Source organism: Scyliorhinus canicula, chromosome 9 (assembly GCF_902713615.1).
Source record: "Scyliorhinus canicula chromosome 9, sScyCan1.1, whole genome shotgun sequence".
Taxonomy (NCBI): Eukaryota; Metazoa; Chordata; class Chondrichthyes; order Carcharhiniformes; family Scyliorhinidae; genus Scyliorhinus; species Scyliorhinus canicula.
In genome coordinates this window covers 100,828,982-100,854,942 of record NC_052154.1, presented here as the reverse complement: position 1 = coordinate 100,854,942, position 25,961 = coordinate 100,828,982, and the positions used below count along the sequence as shown (strand labels likewise).

The 25,961-nt window shown below is 50.9% G+C and overlaps 1 protein-coding gene and 1 non-coding gene across 2 annotated transcripts in view; one reads left to right on the top strand and one right to left on the bottom strand.

Moving 5' to 3' along the window:
* The window catches only part of LOC119970922 (mucin-6-like), a 415,844-nt gene that overhangs the window by 124,817 nt on the left and 265,066 nt on the right, over positions 1–25,961 (top strand). Inside the window, exons 10-11 of the mRNA XM_038806032.1 lie at positions 9,012–9,116; positions 20,117–20,189. Of these exons, the coding sequence (XP_038661960.1) occupies positions 9,012–9,116; positions 20,117–20,189 (178 nt within the window). The remainder of the gene's footprint in view (positions 1–9,011; positions 9,117–20,116; positions 20,190–25,961) is intronic.
* On the bottom strand, positions 17,609–17,803 carry LOC119972044. Its single transcript, XR_005461976.1, has one exon. It is a non-coding gene; the product is annotated as a U2 spliceosomal RNA (small nuclear RNA).

The window sequence follows — 25,961 nt, the reverse complement described above, 5'->3', positions numbered from 1 at the left end:
CAAAGATCATCGGCGCAGCAATCTCCTCCCTCGCTTCCCGTAGTAAACTTGGGTATATCCTGTCTGACCCAGGGAACTTATCTATCCTGATGCTTTTTCAAAATTTCCAACACATCCTCCTTCTTAATATCAACCTGTTTGAGCTTATTAACCTGGTTCACGGCTGTTCTCATGAGCAACAAGGTCCCTCTCTCTCGTGAATACTGAAACAAAATATTCATTTGGGGTCTCCCCTACCTGCTCAGACTCTAGGCACAAGTTCCCTCCACTATCCTTCATCAGCCCTACTCTCACTCTGATCATCCTTTTATTTCTCACATGAGTATAGAACGCCATTGGCTTTTCCCTCATCCTTTCCGCCAGGGCTTTTCATGCCACCTTCTTGCTCTCGTAAGTCCATTTTTTAGTTCCTTCCTGGCTACTTTGTAACCCTCTAGAGCCGTGCCAGATCCTTGCCTTCTCAACCTTATGTAAGCTTCCTCTTCCTCTCAACTAGAAGCTTCTCTTGTCATCCAAGGCTCCTTTACCTTAACGTTATAGTTAACATGAACAGAAAATATTTATCTTTTGCATTAATTTTAACAGGTTGTAAGCTCAAATTTTACTATGGCAAATTGCAAATATAAATTGAATAAATCTGATCATTTGTAAAGTCATAGTCGTAGAGGTTTACAGCATGCAAACAGGCCCTTCAGCTCAACTTGTCCATGCTGCCCAGTTTTTACCATGAAGCTCCTCCCAATTGCCCGCATTTGGCCCACACCTGCCGAAACCCATCTCACCCATATAACTTTCTAAATGCTTTTTAAAAGACAAAATTGTACCAATGTGTGGCAACTCGCTCCAGACACTCACCGCCCTCTGTATGGAAAAAGTTTGCCCCTCTGGTCCCTTTTGTATCTCTCCCCTCACACCTTAAACCTATGCCCTCTAGTTTTAGATCCTGTACCTTTTTGGAAAAGGTGTTGACTGTCTACCTTATCTATGCACTGAATTGGGTGACCATGAATGCTTCAAGCTTTTTGTTACAGCCTTAACTGATTTGCTAATGCCCTTCAGGAAAGGTTCCTTCCTCCACTGGCCCGTCTACCTTTACTGTTTATCTTCTCCTGGCAACTCGGAGTAGGTAATGGAAAGTGTCATGCCAGTATCGCTTTCTTCTGAAGAACAAAAATAGTTGGAGAATATGGCCATTCATTCCTATGTTTTAGTGTGTTTATGGTGCTGTTGAAAACTCTTCTCTTCTCTGAATTTTTTCTTCTGTTACCACTATTGTTTGTTTCTTTCTCTGACTAACCCTGTTTCTCCCTTTACAGATGCTGCCAAACATGCCACGTTTTCCAGCACTTTCGGTTTTTATTTCAGATTTCCAGCATCTACACATCTGCTTTCACTTCACCTTTATTCCTCCATGCACTATCCAACTATGTTTGCTCTCCCTAAAGGGTAGGTTAAAACCAAAACAAACAATAGGCAGCAACTTTGCATTGTTGTGGTCCTGAAGATTGCTAGCCCAGTACTGAAGCTGATGTGGTGTATTGGCATTTAGATCCTTTGATTACTTTTATTATTGGGATAGTGCCTGAGCCTGAGATTTAGATAACTGTAGAAGGAAATCTGATTTTTGATGGAAGTAGAGAGTCGATTGTGTGATTTGGCTCCCTGGAGTCTGTCAGCAGGAGCTCCATAGCAATGCCTCAATCAGCCAGAGTCAACTTGACGCCAACCAATCTTTAACTCTTTTCTAATGCAGTATAAATCATTTCTCTCATTGATATTTGCCTTTCTTGTGTCTGTCCAGATGAGTGCAAGGGGAAAGCTTTCAAAGTATGTCTCTTTTTTTCAGTAAGATCTGGGGAAAGTGTGGGGGCGATGCTCCGATCGCGGGACTAAGTGCCTGCGCCGTCGTAAATGCCCTCGAGTTTCACGACGGCATGAACACGCCCTGCCGTGACCAATTCACAGGCAGAAAAGGGACCACCAGCAGCGCCGCGAGAAACGTGGTGGCCGTTGCGCAAGACCGGCGGTGTCATCATGCAACGCCAGATGACGCCGCGCTACGTATAAGGAAGTGTGTGGATCGGCGCACACACACACTGGGGCCCGACATGGAAGAGTCCTGTTGCGCCGCTCCCCGCTTGCGGGACAGCAACCTGGAGGCATCTCTGGAGGCAGTGGAGGAGCGCCGGGCCATCCTCTTCCCCAGACGTGGACACCGGCAGCCATGCAGCACCATGAGGCGTGGATGTCGAGAGGTGGGGGTGGCAGTCAACGCTGTGGGGCACATCCCCCGTATGGGAGACCAGTGCAGGAAGCAACTGCACAACCTCACGAGGGCAGCGAGGGTATGTACCCTGACACTCCCCCCCCCGGGCAATGCCCGCCCTGCCCACGCCCAGGGTGGGGGTGCTGGGGCCCCACATTGTACCCGGAACACATGTGGAAACCCCCACCCCACCCAGTGGGCAGGTGCCATGGCGTAGGTCGTAGTGCCCCCACCTTGTGATAATGTTGCATTCATGTGTGCGTCCTGCCAATGTCCGCCTAACCCTGATGTTCATCTCCCCCCCCCCCCCCCCCCCCCCCCCCCCCCCCCCCAGGGCAAGACAGCTCACAATTACAGGGAGCGTGTAAGAACCGGAGGGGGATCACCTGAGCTGCACCCCCTGACCGTCTATGAGCTGAGGGCACCACTGAACCTTGCTGGGGGAGCCGCCAGCCAGGAGGTAGCGCCGTGCCAGGTCGGAGGCGAAGCTCCAAGTGAGAATCCACTGTATGCATACAGTCCTTCATCCCACCAGTACCCTCCCCCCCCCCCCCACCCCCTTCACACCCCACCACCTGACATTGCACCATCCCTACAGTCCACAACCTCACACCCCGCCGCCTGATACTGCACCGGCCCCACAGTCCACACCCTCACCCCACCGCCTGACACTGCACCCGCCCCACAGTCCACACCCTCACCCCACCGCCTGACACTGCACCCGCCCCACAGTCCGCACCCTCACCCCACCGCCTGACACTGCACCCGCCCCACAGTCCACACCCTCACCCCACCGCCTGACACTGCACCCGCCCCACAGTCCACACCCTCACCCCACCGCCTGACACTGCACCCGCCCCACAGTCCACCCCTTCACACCCCGCCGCTTGACACCGCACTTCCCCCACAGTGCACCCCTTCACACCCCACCGCCTGACACTGCACCCACCCCCACAGTGCACACCCTCACACCCCACCGCCTGACACTGCACCACCCCCACAGCCCACACCCTCACACTCCACCGCCTGACACTGCATCACCCCCACAGTCCACATCCTCCACCCCACTGCCTGACACTGCACCACCCCCATAGTCCACATCCTCCACCCCACCGCCTGACACTGCACCACCCCCACAGTCCACATCCTCCACCCCACCGCCTGACACTGCACCACCCCCATAGTCCACATCCTCCACCCCACCGCCTGACACTGCACCACCCCCACAGTCCACACCGTCACACCCCACCGCTTGACACTGCACCACCCCCACAGTCCACATCCTCCACCCCATCGCCTGACACTGCACCACCCCCACAGTCCACACCGTCACACCCCACCGCCTGACACTGCACCACCTCCACCGTCCACAGCCTTAAAACACCCCCTCCAACCCCTCACATACGGCCACGCGAGTCTAACGAAACGTGCCTTACTGTGTTCTCCAGGGCCACACGAGCACCGCCGTGGAACTGCCCACTCACCCCGCCGCCGTGAAGCCCAACCTCTTCTGGCCACAGGGACGCACTGGACAGAGGGGAAGGATCATGGGCAGGAGGGCCATCCTCTGAGCCCGGGCCACGAGGCGTGATGCACAGAGGACAGACAGAGAAGTCAGGATGGACAGTAATGACTCTTATGACAGTGTGATGGACGAGGGGGGCGGACAGCGAGCCCGGACAGTGACGGACAGAGGACGTCGCGACATTCAAGGCACAGGGGCAAGGCACTTGGCATCGGCCGTGGTCTCAATGCACTGGGCCAAGGTTCCACACAGGAGACATCAGAGCTGGGGACAGACGAGGACCTAGCTGCCGTGGCACTGCTGTCACCCACATCCTCCAACATCGCAGATACTCACCTCGGTTGGGCAAGTAAGTGACGAGGCTTCTGGTTCACAGACTGGTGCACACCACACAGCCGAACCGGTACAGCAGGTGGAGATAGGAGCAGCCGAGGGGCTGGACAGTCGGAGGGCAGACCGGCGCCAGAAACCAGCTGCTGCCTAGATGGCTCCCGGGTTCCTGGGCATTCCAGGCCCACCCACAGACCCGATGCATTCGCTACCCCAGGGACCAGACGACAGGATGGAGGCTGTCATCCAGCAACTGCAGACACAGCTGGAGGTGTCCATCAGCATCCACGAGCAGGAAGTGGTGCCGGTCATGGCTGAAACCCAGGCCGACATGGCACGGGTGCCGTCTACGATGGAGGCAATGGGGGAAACGGTTTCAGCCATGGGTCAGGTCTTCAGGGCGTGGGGCTTAGTGCGCACGCGTCATCCATGGACCAGTTCAGGGCTGCCCTCTCACAGGCAGCCATGCGCCAGAGCCACATGAACATTGTCGCCGCGCTCCGGGGTCTGGCCCAGTCTCAGCAGGCCATCGCTGAGAGCATCAGCGGCCTTGTCCATGTGATGGACGGCGTCGCCAAGACCCAGCGGGAGGTAGCGCTGACCTTGACAGGGTTGTCGCACTCCCTCAGCTCCTTCGCCGGGAATGTTCAGACCCTAGTCGATTCCACAGCAGGCCTCCAGGACTAGCAGCACCAGGTGTCGGTGGTGCAACAGGGCTTGCCTCTGCACGCACCACCGTCCCTTAGAGTGACCCAGGGGCCAACGGGCTTCCTGAGGGAGGAAGAGGTCCTGGTGCCTGTCCTGGTACAGCAAGAGAGGGACCGGAACACTCGCACTCCCCTCGTCCTGTCCCTGGTGCATCTGGTGGGCAGCGGGCATCCAGCACACCCGCCGAGCAGCCTGACCTATCCAGGAAGCGCGCGCCGACGGGGAGCCACATCGAAGGACAGGATTCTCAACAATCCTCCCCCTCTCCTGATGTACCATCTGGGGAGACACCGAGATGTAGTGGTAGGGCCCGTAAGGCCAAAAAGTTAGACACGTAGTAAGTTGGCACGGGTGCAGGGCACGGATTAGTTATAGGGGCCAGGGAACGTGTCGTTCAATGTCATAATTAAAGTTGCTGCACCAAACCTTCATGCGTCTGTCCTATTTCCGGTGCCGGGGAGGGGGGGTACACACGTGAGGGTGCCCAGTGACAGTGGTGTTCGAGGATCATCGCAAGGCTGAGGCTGGGTGTGCCCTCCCCCTACACCAACGACTCCGTTGTCCTCAGTGCTCCGACGCCCGCCCACATGGACATGTGATGGAGTGTCTGTGATGCATAGAGGGGACACCAAGGTGGGGGTGTTCAGATATGGCTGCGAGTCACACTTTCAGTAGCGATCTGTAGCTTACAGCTCATCGCAGAGCAGGTTGTCATCATCCAACATGACACTGTTCATACCCGCTTACAGAAGTCAAAGTCTACCGACAGTAACAAGGTGCCGCAGGTGTAGTGTTGCTTGAGGGTGGTGCCGTGTGTGAGACGGTTGTGCGATGGTGCGGGAGGTGGATGAGAAGGGTGCTGGGTGGTGCCTGTGCGCGCGGTCAATGGTGCGAGTGCCCTGAACCACGATGCCCTCCCCCTAGTGTGCGAATCGTGCGGCATCGCGTGCCCGCTGTCCCAACCGGTGGCGTCATGCGGCCTCCCAGCCATATCCCGCGTCCCGATGGTGTCTGTGACCCGCCTTCCTCCCATCCTTCCTCTCTTTGTCCTCCTCCTCCTCATCCTCCTGTTCAGAATCTAGGCCTCTTCGGCCTCACCTGATTGTTCCTCCTCCATCACATCGCCCCTCTGTTGGGTGATATTGTGCAGCACGCAACAGGCGATGACGATCCTTCCGACCCTATCGGGGTTGTACTGCAGAGCGCCTCCTGAGTGGTCCACCGGAACCTAATTTTAAGGAGGCTGATGCACCTCCCTACTACACTCTGGTTGCCGCATGGGCTTCATGGTACTACCTCTCCACGTTGGTCTGTAGCGTCCGTATGGGCATCATCAGCCACGGCTGCAATGGATAACCCCTGTCGCCCAGCAACCAGCCACTCATCCAGGGTGGGTGACCCTCGAAAACGGCGGGGATGTGGGATAGCGCCAATATAAAGGCATATTGCATGCTTCCCGGGTACTGGGCACACACGTGCATTATTCTCATTCCCTGGTCGCACACCACCTGGACGTTCATCGAATATGTTCCCTTCCTGTTTAGGAAGATGTCCCTGTCCCACGTTGGTGCACGCAGGTTGACGTGCACCCCATCTACGACGCCTTGTACCATCGAGATGCCGGCTACTGAGGCGAATTGTGATGCCCTGGCAGCCTGGTGCATGTGGTCCTCCGGGAAATTGATGTATCTTGCCGCAACTGCATAAAGACTGCCCGGATGCACCGGTGCACCGAGGCCTGACTGATACCGCAAAGATCCCCGCTCGTTAACTGGAAGGAGCCGGTCACGAAGAAATTCAGGGCGACCATCACCTTCACCCTCACTGGGAAGGCATGTCCTCCCCCAGTTCCACGGGGTTCCAAGTGTGGCATCAGGTGGCATATATGGCAGACCATTGGAGTCACGGCTCAATCGGAGTCTCCTCCTGCATGACCCCTCCATTAGGTCCTCGAAGGAACTGCGGTCCCTGTACACACATTGACGCATGGGACGCCTCCGCCGCCTTGGCACGACCACCTGTTCGTGCTCATCCCCTGGTGACACATCAGGATCGGTGTCATCGCCCACTTCTTGGCCAGCGACGTGGAGGTGATCCGCACCCCCGCCTCCTCTTGGACTTGTCGGGCGTGATGGCCTGCAGCAGCAGCAGCTGGCACAGGGCCCTCCGCAGCCACTCCCTCTGCAGCACCCTCCCTGAGCCACCTTGCTCGCCCCCGATGGATGGCCATCTACATGGCTTCCACCACAGCGATGAACATCGATGGCTGCTGCGAATACATCATCAACTTGAAGGGGGGGGGGGGGGGGGGGGGGGGGGGGGGGGGGGGGGTTGGTTTGGGAGGGAGAGGCAATGTAATTTGTTCGGAGGGTGCTTTGGCACGTAGGTAGCCAGGGCCGTTTAGACGAATGGGTGCCCAGACAGCCTGGTCATTGCTCATTCAGTCACGCACCATGCCACTTGCCCACAGTATCCGTATCCTGCACAGTTCAACCTATCCCTCCTCATCGCAGTGCCAGCGGACACAGCCCTTCACCATGCCCTCGATTTGGAACGGTGTCTTCGCCAACTTCCTGCCACTGCACTCCAGCTGGGGGTCACGGTCCCGCGGGCAACTTTTTAGGGCCCCCCCCCAACCAGGCAGGATGGTGGCATCATTTGCCCCGCCCCCCCCACTCCTTCCCCCTTCTCAATCCCCCACCCCCGCGCTCTTCTCCTACCCCATCCCCCCTTTCGTGTACTCCTTTACACAACCTATCCTCCTTAGCCCTGACGTCACCCATCCCAAACCCCCCTCCCCCAACCACGTCCACCCTTCCCCACTCCCCCCTCCTCCCCCCCCCCACATTCACCCTTCCCCACTATCCCCCCTCCCCCCAAACCACATCCATCCTTCCCCACTCCCCCCTCCCCCGACCACATCCACCCCTCCCCACTACCCGCTCCCCCCCAACCATATCCACCCTCCCCCAACCACATCCACCCTCCCCCACTCCCCCCTGTGGTGATATGCATCACTGTCGATACACAAGGGGTTAATGTAAGCACACGTAGACTAGCTAGACACTAGAGGGAGCACCAGAGACATGACACACAGACACTCAACCAATAGGTCAGTAAGATAGGACACGATCAATGGGCATTCACGATACATACAGAGGTGACACTACCACAGGGGAGCATTACACCAACCCATATATAAAGGACACAGCACACATGATTTTCCTCTTTCCAGTGGAGACACTCAGTGAGTACAGACACAGGGTTGATTCAATATCACACCCGCCACGTGGATTGTAGTAGACTGGTTCGTCAGTCTGAGTAGCTATAGAAGGATTAACAGTAGTAGTGAATCCGAATAGGAGAATTGTAAATAGTTTAATAAACGTGTTGAAGTTATCTCCACGTCTGAACCTTCTTTTGTCAGAGTGAACATCAAGGAAGCTGCTTATGCTCCGCCAAGAGCATAACAAGACACCCTCCAACCACGTCCACCCTTCCCCATCCCCCCTCCCCCTCAACCACGTCCACCCTTCCCCTCTCCCTCCCAACCACATCCAACCTTACCCACTCCTGCTGCCCTCCCCTCCCCCCCCCCCAACCATTTCCCCCCCCATGCCACCCCCAACCCCCTTCTCCGGCATGCGTGGCGCCGACCCCGATGAAGCCGTTATTGCCGGTTGGGAGAATGCCGGAACAGCGATTCTCCTAGACGTCGCGGCATGGGAGAATTGCCCCCTTTATCTTTAACTGTGTCCGTTATTACCTCAATCTACCTTTTCTCACTCTGATTATTTCCTCCTCACTTTTTCCCTCTGGTCTCAACAATTGCAATGTTAGGACAGCACGGTAGCGCAGTGGGTTAACACTGCGGCCTCACGGCGCCGAGGTCCCAGGTTCGATCCCGGCTCTGGGTCGCTGTCTGTGTGGCACTTGCACATTCTCCCCGTGTTTGCGTGGGTTTCGCCCCACAACCCAAAAATGTGCAAGCTAGGTGGATTGGCCACTCTAAATTGCTCCTTAATTGGAAAAAATGAATTGGGTACTCTAAATTTAAAAAAAATAACAGTGTTTAAATTTTTTAACAATTGGTAAAATACAAACATACAAGATGTTTTATTTACATAAAATCTTTTTTTTTGATGGACGGAGTGGAGTGAACTCTTTTTTTCTGTTTTGCAGAGCGATAAGATACCCAGGCATGGTACGATAGAAGCAGTTTTTGAACGGTGCGGTACCGCATACACAAAAACCCGTTTAGCAAGTTTAATCTACGCTGCATATGAGGTAAGCACTAATGAGAAGCATTGTTTTGTACTCTAGAACAGTGACTTTACTTCATAAGATACATAATTGAAAGCTTTGGAAAATATTGAGTTTATGAGAGGCCGTACAGTTCCCACTGCTTTTAGCAGATCTATGCATTCGTGCAAAGCAATTTTCCCACTTTACACAATGGCCACTTTGAAGCCTCAAAAAAAAGTATTTCCTTTCTTTCTCCCTGTAATGAGCTGCTAGGAGCTCACAGATTCTCAACAGAAGCAGATCAAAATTTGACAAAAAACATTTCCATCTGTGACAGTGATTGGCTACATCTGGAAAAATTTTGGGCGTGATTTAACCACTGCCTTGCGCCCAGCGCAAATCTGAGAACACGTGCTAAATAGCAGGAGAGGGCATAATTGAGATGCGCCAGCAAAGCAGTTTGCTTTCTAACCAGCCCGCCCTCGATCCTAAATTCCGGATCTTGCCCAAGTATGGCGAGCATATCATTAACCCCAGTTTGCATTAATTCCCATCTCATTAGCGAGATTGAAGTTGAATGTAACAACCTCCCAAGAATGAACCGGCTCCCCAGCGAGAAATCATTTAGTGCTCCTTTTTTTAAAAATGTGAAGCTGGCGCAATGGCTGCTGAAAAGAACTGAGGAGGTGAGTAACCGTTTCCATTTTCGGCTTTGATGTATCTTGCCGCAACTGCATCTAGCTGGAGAGGAAGAACAATGGAAGGTTGGTGCCTTGGTTACTAGCATCCATCGGTTGTGCTGAGACAGTGGTGGGAGTGGGACACGTTATATTTGTAAGACTCTTTTGCTGGACCCCTCCCAGGCTGAAGACCATGTTGTGTTGTTTTGTCCTCCCACCCGTCAACTGTTTAAGAGGGAGGATGGTGTCTTAGAACAGCTTGATAAGGTAGTAGAGGGATGTAGGAAACACCGTGGGCTGTGTTTTGCTGCCCCCCCCCCCCCCCCCCCCCCCCCCCCCCCCCCCCCCCCCCCCCCGGGCTGAAGACCGTGTCGTGTTGTGTCCTCCCACCAACCGACTGCACCGGAAGACCTTTTGAAGGCTGACCCCCCCCCACACACACTCTGGTGTCTGTTCGGGTACACAGAGGGAGAATTCAGAATGTCCAAATCACCGAAGAAGCACGTCTTTTGTGCCCCACCCTCATATACCTCTCTCCCCTCTCCTCCCTCTATGTGTGTATCTCTGTCTCTCCCCTTCCTCACTCCTCCACCCACCATCTACTACTAATACCTCACTCTCCACTCCCTATCATTTGATTACCCAGATCACATTGGGTTTGTGTAGCACTGCCCAAGTAAACGGCGACTCCATCTTCGTCAGTGGTGGGGCCTGTAGAGCCACCTATGTGGGAGTCGTGCCTTCCAAGTCCCCCGCTGCTCCCACGGCTCCGTCTCCTTTTTGATTACTGGCACACAAGTTTGGGGTGAAGTGCTACACCCACCATGACCATTGAGGCATGTGTGACGGTCATTGTTGCAACTTCAAAGATGTATGGCAAAGCCATATTTTTACGGAGAGCCCAGCGGACAGTCCATCTCACCCTGGAAAAGGGCCTCATAGTGGGTGGGACCTATCTGGCGGTGGACCCATTGGAGACACGGCCGAGAGAGTGTAATTCTCTCAAAAGTCCTGTCCTTCATCCCCGCGGAGCTCGCCCTCTCCCACCTCCCATCTACTGGGGGAGGTACAGTCCAGTACTGCCACGGTGATCATAGCTGCCTTCACAGAGCTCATAGTTTGTCGCCCATGTCATGTAATTTGCAAATATTATAATTTTGCATTGACAATGTAATTCTGTATAATTTAGATATGCAAGGAACTATATTTCTGATGAGCAGGCGACCATAGCCAGCCTCAACATCAACAGCAGCAGAGTAGCACCCCGCAGGTTCCAGACCTTCTCGGTCCTCTGGGACGGGAAGTATGGGTGTGCTTCCTGCAAGAAATCCACACTGTTCCCGGAGACAAAGCCACGTGGCTGGAGTGGCAAGGGATTCTACATGAGTCACCTGGCCTCACATTTAGGCAGGATGGCTGTTGTGTTGGCCCCATATTTTCAGCCTGATATCTGGTGTGGGAGAGGGGGTCAACAAGCATGTGCCAGGCTGATAGCTGCACATGAAGGCCCGCACCGGAAACTCTACGCTTTCCTTCAGGAAATTACTTTCTTTGAGCAAAGGTCCACTCTTCTTGGCACCATCGACATGGCCGAGTGCATCATCCTCAAGGGGGATTTTAACTTCGACACATAGGACCGCTTTGGTACTCAGCGCTGCATGCTGGCGGTGGCGAAGTTGAGGAACCTGGGGCGGAATTCTCCGACCCCCCCGCAGGGTCGGAGAATTGACCGGGGCCAGCGTAAATCCCGCCCCCACTGTGGCCGGAATTCTCCGCCACCCGGGAATCGGCGGGGGCGGGAAACGCACTGCGCCGGTCGGCGGGCCCCCGCGGTGATTCTCCGGCCCGCAATGGGCCGAAGACCCGCCGCTGTCAGGCCTCTCCCACTGACATGGTTTAAACCACCTCTGGTGCTGGCAGGAGCAGGTGGCGCAAGCGGGCCCCGGAGTCCTGGGGAGGGCGCGGGGTGATCTGACCCCGGGGGAGGTGGGGGGGTGCCCCCACGGTGGCCTAGCCCGCGATCGGGGCCCACCGTTGGGGCACTCTTTTACTTCCGCCATGGCCTCCACTTGGCGGAGGCGGAAGAGACCCTCTCCACCGCGCACGCGTCGGGGTGATCAGCGGCCGCTGACGCTCCGGCGCATACGCGGACTCACACCAACCGCCAAAGGCCGTTCGCGCCGGTCGGCGGAGCGGGAGCCACTCCGGTGCGAGCCTAGCCCCTAAAGGTGCGGAGAATTCCGCACCTTTAGGGGCTAGGCTCGCACCGGAGTGGCTCCCGCTCCGCCGACCGGCGCGAACGGCCTTTGGCGGTTGGTGTGAGTCCGCGTATGCGCCGGTGCGGAGAATTCCGCACCTTTGGGGAGACCCGACGCCGGAGTGGTTCTCGCTGGGTAGGGGAGAATCCTGGCCCTGGTCGGCTCCCTCAACTTGGTGAACGCCTGACAAACTCTCAATCCTGTCTCCAGCATGTTTAAAATTTGAAACCTGTAGTCAGAGTGTCTAGAATCAACTGCCTCTACATTTCTAGGGCTTACCTGCTTCAGTGCAGCAGATGCCATGTTTGGACCATCATCTGGTGTGGATGGTGCTTGAGCCGTCACACGTTCAGACACAGTCCATGTAATGACATTTTAACAACCTGCTGCTGAAGGACAAGCAGTTCTTGGGCTCATTTTGCCTCTTCTGGACCAGCTGGAAAAGAAAGCGGGAGGCCGTCCCTTCTTGAGGGTCTGGTGGAACATGAGCAAGACTCTGGGCTGGTCTACAGAGAGAAGAAGGGCGTGCTGTGGGACCTGCAATTTGTCAGGTCCCATGGTGCATACGTGAGGTCACGGATCCACCTTGTCACAAACCTGTACTGTGGCTCTCACTTCTTCTACTCACTTGAAAAAAGGTGCGCGGTTCGTCAATAGTTCCTAACGCTGCTGGCTGATGATGGATCCCTTGTCTCGGATGTGGAGGGCATCAGAGCCCATGCTCGTAGCTTCCATACCGTCTTCTCTCAGGATCCATCCGGTGAGGATGCTTGCCGGGTTTTGTGGGAGGACCTGCTGCAGGTCGACTGCAAGGGGCCGCAAAGCTCAATCCCAATATAAGACTGAGGGAGCTGACCGGTGCTCTCGACATCCTCTCCGGGGGCAAGACCTTGGGGCTGGATGGGCTGACTGTGGAGTTCTACAGGGTGTTCTTGGACATCCTGGGGAGCGACTACGCAAAGCTTCTGGGGAAAGTCTCGTAACTGGGGAGATGCCCCTTCCGTGGCACAGAGCCACTAGTGCCATCTGCCAAAGAAGGGGATCTCCACTTACTTAAAAACTGGCAATCAGATTCCCTCCTCAGCAAGGATTATAAAATCTTTGCCAAGGCCATGGGCTGCATTCTCCAAGCCTCCGTGCCAAAATCGTGATTGGCGTGGGGCGGAGGATGGGCGTCAACACCAAAATCTGGTCAGGCGCTGCTTCTGCGATTCTCCGATCCCCGGAGAATCGCCATGAATCTCATGCATGCGGTCTACACGGCGTGGGTAGGGGGCCATTGACAGAGGCCCCCACGTTGATTCTCCCAGCAAAACTGTCCGAGTTCCCGATGGCGTGGTTCTAACTATGTTTTGCCTGTCCGGTGGCGGCTGCAAACTCAGTCTGTGGCCTCCCTGCTGGGAGGCAGAAGGATCCCTGTGAGCAGGGGGTGCTCACAGATGGCCAGGGCAAGTGATCTGGCAACACCAATCCGTGGGCGCGCGCAATCTTAGGGGAACCTACTTCGTTCCTCATGATCCGCTGTGTGAGTCCGCCATGTCGCACGGGGTGGCCGCCGCTGTTCGCATGCGCAGACTCCCGACCAAAGTGCAGGCCACGTATCCGCAGCTAGAGCTGCGAGGAGCACTCCGGGGCCCTGCCAGCCCCCTGCAGGTTGAAGAATCACTCTGGACTTTCTGAAGCAAAGTTCAGAGTGAAACGCTCGCCTTTGGATGCTGGCGTGGGGACATAGCCCCATTATTGGAGAATTCCGCCCCGCCCCGTGTCTTTAAGCCTTGACATCCTGGCTGCCACGGTGATCGTGGCTGCCTTCACAGAGCTCACAGTTTGTCTCCTTTTCCCATATCATGCAATTTGCAAATATTACAATTTTCCATTGACAATGTGATTCTGTATAATTTAGATGAGGAACAAGAGATTCCTACCATAGGTGCTTTGAGATAGCTCATTCAATTGTACCCGTATTCATTTATGGCCACCCTCTGCTTCTTTCACTTTAGCCAGTTACAAATACAAGTCCATATTGTATCCCTGGGGTTGGATTCTTCAAAAATGGGCCTGTGTCCCTACGCCAGCCTACAAACGCTGGCTTTTCACTCTTAACTTTCCTTAAAAAAGTCAAGAGTTATTCTCTTACCTGCAGGGAGCTGGCAGGGCCATGGAGTGCTTCTCGCAGCTCCGGCTGCTGATACGCGTCCCCGCACTTCCGTTTGGGAGTCGGTGCATGCACACGGTGGCGGACTGCATTGAGAATATAGGTCCCCCCGAGATGGTATGCACCCATGGATCCGAGCTGCCCAATCGCTGCCCTGGCCGCCCATGAGGCCCCCCCACCCCCGGTGCTTGATCCGCCCATTCCCCCCCCCCCCCCCGCCAACCAGGACTGAGTCCACAGTGGCCACCAGAGATTCCCAACGGCCAATACGTGGTTAGCACCAGGCCATTGGGAACTGCCAGTTTTGCCTGGAGAATCGCTGGGGTGGCCTCTGTCAATTGCCCCAGCCGCGGCGCATAATCTGCGTGCGAATGATTCTCCGGGGACTGGAGAATCGCGGGAGCGGCGCAGGCTACGATTTCCGCTTAAAGATCGATTCTCTGCCCCAGCGCCAAACACGATTTTGGCCCGGGGCTGCGGGGAATCCTGCCCTTGATATCTCAAAACTTTGCTTGTAAAATATTTTAGTGTCTTTTGAAGTCATGGTACTCTGGGAAACAAATTTTGATGATAGTACAAAGATAGGTAGGAAAGCAAGTTTTCAGGAGTGTGCAAAGGGTCTGCAAGAGGTGAAGTGCGTGGGCCAAAATTGGCAGAAAATGTGTGTTTGTCCAGTTTGGCAGAAAAATAGGAAAGCAGAATACCTTTTAAATGGAGAGACTACAAAATGCTGCACTGCAGCGATGTCTGGGTGTCCTGGCACAGGAATCACAAGATGTCAGCATGCAGATACAGCAGGTAATTAGGAAGATGAATGGAATATTGGCCTTTATTGCAATGGAGATAGAGTATAAAATTGGGAAAGTGTTGCTACAACTACAAGGCATTGGTGGGACCACGAGTGTTGTGTGCAGTTTTGGTCACTTTACTTAAGGAGGGACCTACTTGCTTTGAAGAAGTTTGGCAAACTCCACACAGGCAGTCACCAAAGGCTGGAATTGAACCCGGGTCCCTGGCACTGTGAGGCAGCAGTGCCAACCACTATGCCACAGTGCCAGCCACATGGGAGGTGCAATTTGTTTTATTGGGAAAGATAAAGCAAGTTATACTAGAGTTCAGAACAATGAGAGGTGATATTTCCTGAAACAGATAAGATTCTAAGGGGCCTTGACAGGATAGCTGCTCAAACGATATTTCCCGTAAGATCATAAGACGTCGGAGCAGAAATAGGCCATTCGGCCCATCGAGTCTGCTCAGCCATTTAATGAGATCGTGACTGATATTTCCATTCGTGGGGTATTCTAGAGTAAGAAATAAGTATACCATTTAGGGTGGAGATGAGAAGAAATTCCTTCCCTCAGATGGTGGTCAATGTTTGAAATTCACTTCCCCAGCAAGCGTGGCGGCTAGGTCATTGAATATCTTCATGGCTGATTTGAATAGATTTTTGATTGACAACAGAGCAGAATAACAGGACTTTTGATTGACATCAGAGCAGAACAGGACTCATAATAAATCAGAAATTAAGACAAATATGCATGGGAAGTATTTGGCGATGCAGAAAGATTTTTACTTGTCCATATAATAATGAGATAAAGAAACAAGAATAGTAAATCTAAATGTTGCCACAGTCCCAGAGGACCACGGGTTGCTATCCCCTCTGAGAACTGACTGGTGGTGATTTAACTTGAGGGTCACCACATCTCAGAGAAGGGGCAAGGTTGAGAAAGAACGGCCTTCATGAATAACCTTAGCCAGTCGGGTAATTGAACCCACACTGTTGGTGTCGCTCCACATCACAAACCAGACATCTTGCCAACTGAACTAATAAGTGAGAACCAAAGAGAAAATGCTGGAAAATTTCAGCAGGTTTGGCAGCAACTGTAGGGAGAGAAAAGAGCTAATGTTTCGAGTCCAGAAACTTTGTCAAAGTTAATAAATTAGAACAATGGTTAAAGGAGCAGTGGAGAATTGGATTCACTAGAAGGGCAGACTTTTATATGCCAAAGCAATGGGGATTAGTGACACTCAGCATAAAGGGCTGAAAACAATCGCATTAGAGAATAAGGATCGGGTTCTTTAACAAACGTTGATGAATGAAGAAAAATATGTCAGGAGCATGTTGACATCTGTTTATTGGACCTGAAATGTTAAGAGATATGAATTGGAAAAATGGCTGAAATAAATTAAATGCCAATAGAACTGATTAAAAACATGGGGACAGGCATCAATGTTTACAAAGCTGTGCAAAGATATTTACTTATCAGGAAAATGGCCAGAGGATTTCATACAGCCCATAATGATCACCCTAAGAAGGCAGGCAATGTTTTCACTTTAATAAAAATAGTCTGATTGCTCATGCATCCAAGATTATGTTGAAGTTTATAACAAAGAGTGGGTGGGAAGGCACAAATCTACATTGGAGATGAAGAGTTTGGATTCAAGGGAGGAAGAGGGACAAACAAAGCGATCAATTAATGAGTAAATATAGTTTAGAGTTTGAGTAGGAACTATGGGCGCGATTTAATGGAAACGTTTTGATGTGTGGTAGTGAGTGGGAACTGCCGCAAACTTCCCGACGCTCGACTTAATGTTAATTGACCCACTTAATGAGACCCATGGACTTCACGCTACAAATGATGGTCCCGTCAGCTGATTCGCCCGGACCGCGCTTGCCACTCCCTGCTAACAAGGGAACGCAGCTCTTAAGCCGATTCTACAGAGCAAACTTCACACTGCTCGCAACCATGCCACTGAGGAGACCAGCTCCACAATTCGGGGATGTCGACCAGGCCGGATTGTTGGATGCAGTCGAGACCAGACGGGATGCTCAGTTTCCCTGAGGGGCTTGGAGGGTCAGCCACAGGCAGGCAGTGCTGCCTGTGAGGAAGTGGCAGTGAACGTCAGTTCAGGTGTGTTATCAGGAGGACCAGCACCCAGTGCTGTACGAAGATCAACAACCTCCACCAGGCTGCATGGGTGGATTGGCACCGGCTCCCTGATCCCCACCCCCCCCGATGAGCATGCACATGGCACTGCTCCTGCCCAGCACCATACCGTGCTGCAACCCACTATGTCCAGCAGAGCCGTCCGCGCCCCCCCCCCCCCCCCCATCCTCTCCCATACTCCCCTATTCCCCACCCATTCCCCCCCATCCCCCATGACGAATGAAGCATGCAGCTAACAATGTGTTCCCGTTGGAGAAATTGGTCCACAACAGGGGCTGGGGGAGCACCGTATTTATAGAAGGAAGAGAACTAGAAAAGGTGCGGAAATTCAAGTATTTGCAAAGTGGAATATCTGCAGATGGAAGGTTCACCAATGAATAAGAACAAGTACAGCACTGGGAAAAGTCATATTTGATAAGATGATGCGGTTGTTAACCAGAAAGCTGAATAAACAACTCAAAAAGTGATTTATGAAGAGATTGATTTGGAGTGTTGTTTTTCTCATTCCTTTTTCTGAGTTACAAAGACTGGGGCAGACACCTAATCGAGCTCCTTGCCTGCTCCAAAAAACAATTCAAATTCAAATTGAATCCAATTCATGGTCCTCACAAGAGAGATAAACCAGATCTGAGCCAAAAGGCAGAGCAGATACTTCACCTTGATCTTAGCCAAAAGGCTGAGAAGCGATGATTTGGAGTGTTTCAAATAGATGTGAGACATGGAGTTTAGGGAAGGAGGAAACTAACTTGCTAATGTGGGTTTGAAGAAGAATGCAAAGGATCTGCAAGACATGAAAAGTAATGAATGGTGAAATGCTGTGGAGACGGGCTGGTGTAGCACATTGGGCTAAATAGCTGACTTGTCAATGCAAAACAAGGCAGCAGTACAGGTTCAATTCCCGTACCAGGCTCCCCGAACAGGCGCCGGAATGTGGCGACTAGGCACTTTTCACAGTAACTTCATTGAAGCCTACTCGTGACAATAAGTGATTATTATTATACTAATAGATAACGAACAAAGAAATTTGTTGAACATATTTCGGAAAAGGCAGAGAAATCAGTTAGGACACACTTTATTTATGCATGGCATTGCAAGGTTTGAGAACCTTGCAATGCCAATGCCAGGAGAATCCTGCTATCCGGATGCCATTTTGAGCAGGTGGCCCAGTAACAGCTGGTCACCCCCACCCTGCATAACAATTCAGCCTCCTCCCCTCCGCTGCGCAATTCCGACCCCCACCCTTTATTTATTTAGGGGGTCTCTGGGGGGGGGGGGTCCCTTTATTTTGGGGTCTCTGTGGGTGCGGCCTGGTGAGGGTGGGGTGGGCCGGTCTCACCTTATGGGGGGGGGGGAAGAGTGGCATTCAGATGGACTATGGAGCAACCCCCTGAGTTACCTCCTTTGCCCACCGCAAGGTCCATCGCGTCAGGACCACGCTTGCCCATGTGATTCTGAGCCCAGCGGACCAGAGAATCATGTGGGCCTGGAAAATATGGTACCCAGCCCACATGTGGATGCAAATGGGTCTTCATGAGACATTCTCATCCTCCAGCTGGCGCGGGGCGTGAATCTCGATCCCGCTGTTAGCAGAGGGGGCCTGGGCATCGGAAACAGTTTGGTGTTTGACGCCGATCCTGTTTTCTTCACTACCACCAAATTCTCCACCTCACCAGGAACTCCGCTACTGGCGGCGGAGGTGGAAATTTTCCCCAGGAAGCTGGGAAGGTTTCAAGGAAGAAGAGGAAGGAAGACAATATCAATGTCGGGTGGGTTGAAAGTTGAAGGAAGTTATTGGCAAATGAAAAGAATTTCACAGGATCGGGAGATATAGAAAGAGCCATCTATGAGCCAAGGGCCTGCCTCCAGGCAGAGCACCCATGATGAAGAGAATCAAGACTTATGGAGGGCAGGCAAGAAAGTCAAGCGAAGGCAACAATCAGACCAGCCATGATCTTAGTGTATGGTGGAGCAGGCTTGAGAGACTTCTCTTTTATATGTGTTTTTTATAAATTTAAAGTACCCAATTCATTTTTTTTCAATTAAGGGGCAATTTAGTGCAGCCAATCCACCTACCCTCCACATCTTTGGGTTACGGGGGTGAAACCTACGCAAACACGGGGAGAATGTGCAAACTCCACACGGACAATCACCCAGAGCCGGGATCGAACCTGGAACCTCGGCGCCATGAGGCAGCAATGCTAACCACTGTGCCACAGTGCTGCCCACTATTTTATATGTTTTTGTGGGCGGGATTATCTGTTGCCTGACGCCAAATCGTAATCGGTGATCGGGCGGAGAATCCCTTCTGATGCCAAAATCGGGGGCGGCACCTGTTTTCAGATGCTCCGCCCCCTCTAAAACGACGTTATTGCTGAGCACGCCTCACGCCATTGGGACGGCCTCAGGTGACCAGAAGGCCCTCCCCCGATGCTGCGCCCCATTCGGCCGCGTTCCCAATGGCGTGGAACACGTGTGCTCTGAGTTTTCGGCAACCTCGTGTGGTGGCTGCGGACTGTGTCCAGCATTGCTACAGTCAGGGTTGGCTGGGGGGGTGAGCCGTTCCGCTGGCCGGGGGGGGGGGGGGGGGGGACTTTGGCAGGTGCTGCGGGGACTGCTGAGGGGTGGTTTGGGGGTGGTGAGGGTGTTACAGTGGGGCACTATCTGGCAGGTCGAAGCCATGCACGGCTGGTGCCATGTTGTACGGCGTGACCGCAGAAGGTCTTCGCCACTGACCTGGCAATTCTCCGGCTGTTTATGTCGCGAATGTTGGGAGTTTTACGTGGCGTGGCTGTTATCCCCCACCGGGCGGAGCATTGGTGCAGGGCACTGCCCATTTTTTCTTCTTAAAACTAGACACTTCCTCCGGATATAGCCTCAAAATCGGAGAATCCAGCCCTTTGTTCTTTGAATGTACACTTATTCTTTTAACTTGCTCTTCCATACCGTGCCATATTGTTGCCTTGAACTAATTTATTCAGCTAATTTTTTTTTCATTTCACAGATGAAAATAATATTTTCAATGGGTGGAAAAATAGAAGTTAATAATCAACTCAAGAAATTACCATTTAGGGCAGGTAAGAACAAAAATGTTTGGTTCACAAGGACTTTCTGTTAAAATATTTACTCAATGAAGAGTACACAGCGCACTCCAGCTTGGGGTGCTCAGTCATTCTTCTTGTTTACCTCCAAGTAGCTTCCCGCTAGATGGATAATTTGTTTCTCATAGGCATGTAAAAGTTAACTTATATCTCTGACTTCCCTGTGAGCAGGCATTTGCCTTCACTTGACAGTTCTGATACAGTTAATTCTGAGTACCGATAAGAGGGCAGTATCAAACCTTTATTCATATACATTCTGGTGCTAGGTATTAAGGTGTGTTAATATCAAAACATAAGAAATAAGAGAGAAAACAAAAAATGCTGGATAAACCCAGCATGTCTGGCACCATCTCTGTAGAGAAACAGTGTTAATGTTTTGAATCTAAATAATTATTCTACGGAACCGGGAAATAAGATACAGGAGCAGGAGTAGAATGTAAGGGCTCTTGAGCTTGCTCCACTATTTTCTTTCTCCATTCAAGGGATGTTGGCTTTGCCTATTTGGCCAGCATTTATTGCCCATCCCTAATTGCTCTTGAGAAGGTGGTGGTGAACTGCCTTCTTGAACTGCTGCAGACCATGTAGTGTAGGTATACCCATAATGCTATTAGGGAGGGAGTTCCAGGATTTTGACCCAGTGACAATGAAGGAATGGTGATGCATTTCCAAGTCAGGATGGTGAGTAGTTTGGAGGCGAACTTCCATGTGGTAGTGTTGCCACTGCTCTCTGTGAAAGTGAATTCTAAATATTAACTACCTTCTCAGAGGAGAAATTCCTCCTCATCTCCATTTTAATTGGGAGATCTTTTATTTTTAAACTGTGCACTCTAGCTCTAGATTCCCCAGCATCCCTAATATTCTCTTACCATCTACTCTGTCATGGCCCTTCAGAATCTCATATGTTTCAACGAGATCATCTCTCATTCATCCAAACTCCAATGAATATAGGCTAAAACTGCTCAACGATTCCTTACAAAACAACCTCTTTATCCCTTACTCCGCTGATTAAACCTTCTTTGCACGGCCTCCAATATCTCTCCTTAGGTAAGGAGATCAAAACTGTACTCCAGGTGTAGTCTCAGAATTGACCTCGGTGGCTCAAGCAACATTTTCCCTCATTTATACTCTACCCACTTTGCAATAAAGGACAACACTCCATTTGCCTTGCTAATTACTTGCATGCACACCTTTTCGAAATTCATGTATAAGGGCACCCAAAACCTTTTTACTGCAGCATTCTGCAGTCGTTGAATAGAATTCCTACAGTACAGAAGGAGGCCATTCAGTTCATCAAGTCTGCATCGACCCTCTGAAAGAGCGCCCAACCTAGACCCACTCCCCCACACTATCCCCATAGCCCAGTAACCCCACATAACCTTTTTCGGACACTAAGGAGTAATTTATTGTGGCCGATCCACTTGACCTGCGTATTTTTGGACTGTGGGAGGAAACCGAAGCACCTGGAGGAAACCCACGCAGACTCGGGGAGAAAGTGGAAACTCCACACACAGTCACCCGAGGCCAGAATTTAATCCGGGTCCCTGGCACTTTGAGACAGAGTGCTGACCACTGGGCCAATGTACTGCCCTCCATTTAACTAATATTCTGCTTTTCTGTTCTTCTTGGAAACCAAAATAAACCACATTTACTTTCTCTCCTTTTTCCATACAGTTTGTTACATCCTCATAGAACTCTAATAAATTTGGCAAACATCTGTACCTTTTCACAAAATCATTGTGTCTCTGCCTGATTGTATATGATTTTCCAGATGTCCTGCTACTGTCTCCTTAACAAATTCCAGCATGTACCCAATGACTGATGTCAGGCTAATTTGCCTATTAGACTCGATTAAGTGGCCCATAAAGTGCATTTTCCACAGGGTGGCACACAAAACCAGGCACATGCCACCGACTCACGAGCTCACCATTTGAGAGGGCGTTGGGGCGTGGTAGTTGGGCATCAAAATCAGCAGCCCACCTGCCATAATTGAATAATTGAGGGTAAATTGCACTTGTTAACAAGCCAATTGACTCCTCCATTATGCTGTGAGGTGGAAGTGGGCAGGACATAATTTGAAAATATTTTTTGAAAGGGCAGGAAGGAAGGGGGAAGGGTGTGGAGGGAGGTGTGTGTGGAGGGGGGCGGGAGTGGCCTTTGAGCATCTGAATGCAACCCCCCCTCCCCCCACACGATAGTCCCCCTTCTTTTTCCAACCCACCTGCTCTGTGGAACACTTTGCCCATTCCCCTTCCGGTCTCCATCCCTCAACTGCACAAACCCTACCTGTCCAAATCCTCTGACTTACCTTGCTCTGAGATTCCCGAGCCTTCTTTTTGGGCCTGCTTATAATCAACTGCTCCACTAATATACTTTTTTTTAAAAATAAATATTTTTATTAGCTTTTTCAAACTTTCTTTTAACATAAATAATATTACACATATTTAACTAACATTTAACAATCCCTTCTTCAACCTGAAAACAATTAATTAACCATTTTAGCTGCTGACAGAGGTTAATTCCTTAAGGTGAGATATAAACAGACACCATATTTTATGAAACCTCTCCTCATTCTCTCTGAAACTAAATTTGACCTTCTCTAGGTATAGAAACTCTATTAAGTCTCACAGCCCATATTGAGGCACAGGATGGGCATGTGCACATGATTGCCTGGCCCTCTCTGGGTCCTGTTACATCTGGGCAGGGCTGGAATTGATGTCCTAGAGCGGTTGGGGAGTGTTTAAACTAATATTGCAGGGGGGTGGGAACCGATGCAGGAAGTCGGAAGGTAGTAAAACCGGGACAGAAACAAAAGGCAGGAAGGGGGAAAGTGTAAGGCAGAGAAGCCATAGTCTGCCATGAATTATTCCTTTAAATTAAACCTTTAAAATTAAACTTTAGAAAGATGTTTTTGTGTAAGATTAAACCCAATCCCCGTGTAGTATTTAATTAGTTTTTTTTTAAACTGAGTATTTATCCCTCTTACCTTTTTAACTTATTTTCCCATTTTCTTCATAATCTTCTAATTGCCTTTATTTATGTTTGAAACATGAGTTTCAGATTCAAATTTCTGACCCTCAAATTGAAATTACATATAAACATGTAAATTAGGAGCAGGAGTAGGCCACTCAGTTCCTTGTGCTTGCTCTGCCATTCAGTAAGGTCACAGCAGATTAGAACCTTTTGACCATCCATGATGATCATTCACTACCCATCTAGCTCTGTCTTAAAAATTTCAAAGACTGCTTCCGTTGACTTTTGAGGAAGGGAGTTCAAAAGTCTCACAACCCTCTGAGATAAAAAAAAAATTCTCCTCACCTGTATGAAATGGACGACCCAATATGATTCAACAGTTCCAAATACTGCTACAAGAGGGAATAGCCTCTTTAAATTCATCCTGTTAAAATACCCAAGGATCTTAAAGATTTCAATCAAGTAGCCTCTTCTTTTTCTACATCAGGTAGGTACACGTCCAGGTAGATAAATCAGGTCAATACATTTTGACCCTCTGAACTAAAATCACTTCTCACAACTGCACAATGACCTCAGCCTTTAATGACAGAGCCATCCAACCTCATTTTCTTTTGTTCCTGTCCCTCCAAAATGTCAAATACCCTTGAATGTTCAGGTCCCAGCCATGGTCACTTTTACTATTTCTCTTGTGACTGCCATATAATTATAATTTATTTCTATTTGTGCTATGAATTATTCATCTTATTTTGAATTCCGCGTGCAATCAGCTCAAGAGCCTTTAATTCTGTACTTTACCATTTTCCCTACTCTGGGCTGAAAATCTCTGGTTGTTTGCTGGCGGCGGGATTCTCTGGACCCAACGGCAGCACCCCCCGTGTCTGCGAGTTTCCCAGTAGTGTGGGGTGACTTCAATGGAAATTCCCATTTTTCAGCAGCAGGAACAGAGAATCCCGCCATAGGGAATGCATGCTGCCTCCCGCTGACAAGAAACACACGGCTGGGAGGCCAGAGAAACCAACCCTGATCTTATTTGCTGGTGCTGTCTAATGTTGATATGCTCTGCCCCTTCCTTGTTATCAATGCCTGTACACTTAATTTCCCTATATCTATTTCCAGCCCCTTTGTGTCTTTCCAACAGCTTGAATTCCCACAGATTTGTATCGTCAGTGAACTTAGATATGTTACTCTTTATCCAACTCCTCAATATACATTGGAAATAGATGGGGCAGTGATCCTTCAGCAGTCTGCTAATTACAGCCTGCCAACTTGAAAATATGCAGTTTATCCCTAATCTCTGTTTCTTGTCTATTAACTAATTTTACATCCATACTAATATATGACTCCCAATTCGCCTCTTTGTGGCATCCTTTTGAATTATTTTTCAAGATCCAAGTACTCTACATGGACTGGTTCCCCTTTTCTACTAGTTGCATTGCCAAAAATGTGATAAATTTGTCAATCATAATTTTCTTTTTGCAAAACCATGTTGACTTGGTCTGATCATAGCCTGATTTTTCAACTGTTTTTTAGGAGTTCTTTAATAACTGATAATTAATAATGGGCTGGATTCTCTGCTGGCGGGATGCCCATTTTTCCGGCAGCCCGGGGGTTTCCCGCAGGTGTGGGGCTGCCCCACAGTGGGAAACCTCATTGACCGGCCGGCTTAACAGAGCATCCCACCAGTAGGTTGAGGCAGAAATGTGGCACGGCGGGACGGAGCATCCTGCCGAATGCATTTTCCCAAAGACTGATGTCCGGTCAACTGGCCTGCATATCCTTCTTTTCTCTACTTTTTTGATATATTTTCCAACTTGTTTCCAGCCTCAGGCATACCGAAAAATGAGGTGTCAACCTGGTGAAGCTACAACACAGGACTACTTGTGTGCCAAATAGCATAAGCAGCAAGAAATAGGCAGAGCTCAGCAATTGCACAACAAACACATCACATCTAACCTCTGCAGTCCTGCCATATCCAGCCATGAATGGTTGTGGACAATTAAACAACTCACTGGAGGAGGAGGCTCCATAAATATCCCCATCCTCGATGGTGGAGGAGCCCAGCATAGGCTTGGAGGGCCGAAGGGCCTACTCCTGTGCTGTACTTTTCTTTGTTCTCTTTGTATATGTGCAAAAGACAAGGCTGAGGCATTCACAACAATCCTCAGCCAGAGGTGCCATGTTGATTATCCACCTTGGTCTCCTCCAGAGATCCCCAGTATCATAGATGTCAGTCTTCAACCAATATGATTCACACCACATGGTATCAATAAACTGCTGAAGGCGCTGGATACTGCAAAGGCTATGGGCCCTGACAATATCCCGCAATAGTACTGAAGATTTATGCTCCAGAACTGGCTGCACCACTGCCATCTACCCTGCAATGTGGAAAATTGCCCAGGTGTGTTGTATGCAAGAAACAGGGCAAATCCAACCCAGCTAATTACCGCCCTAACAGTCCACACTCCATCATCAGGAAAGTGATTGAAGGAGTCATCAGCAGTGCTACCAAGCAGCACTTTCTCAGCAATAACCTGCTCACGGACGCTCAGTTTGGGTTCCGCCAGGGTCACTCGGCTCCTGACATCATTACAGCCTTGGTTCAAACATAGACAAAAGAGCTGAATGCCAGAGGTGAGGTGAGAGTGACTGTCCTCGACATCAAGGCAGCATTTGATCAAATATAGCATCAAGGAGCCTTTGCTGAACTGGAGTCAATGAGAATCAGGGGAAACTCTCCATTGCTTGGAGTCATACCTGGCATAAAGGAGGTGGTTCAAT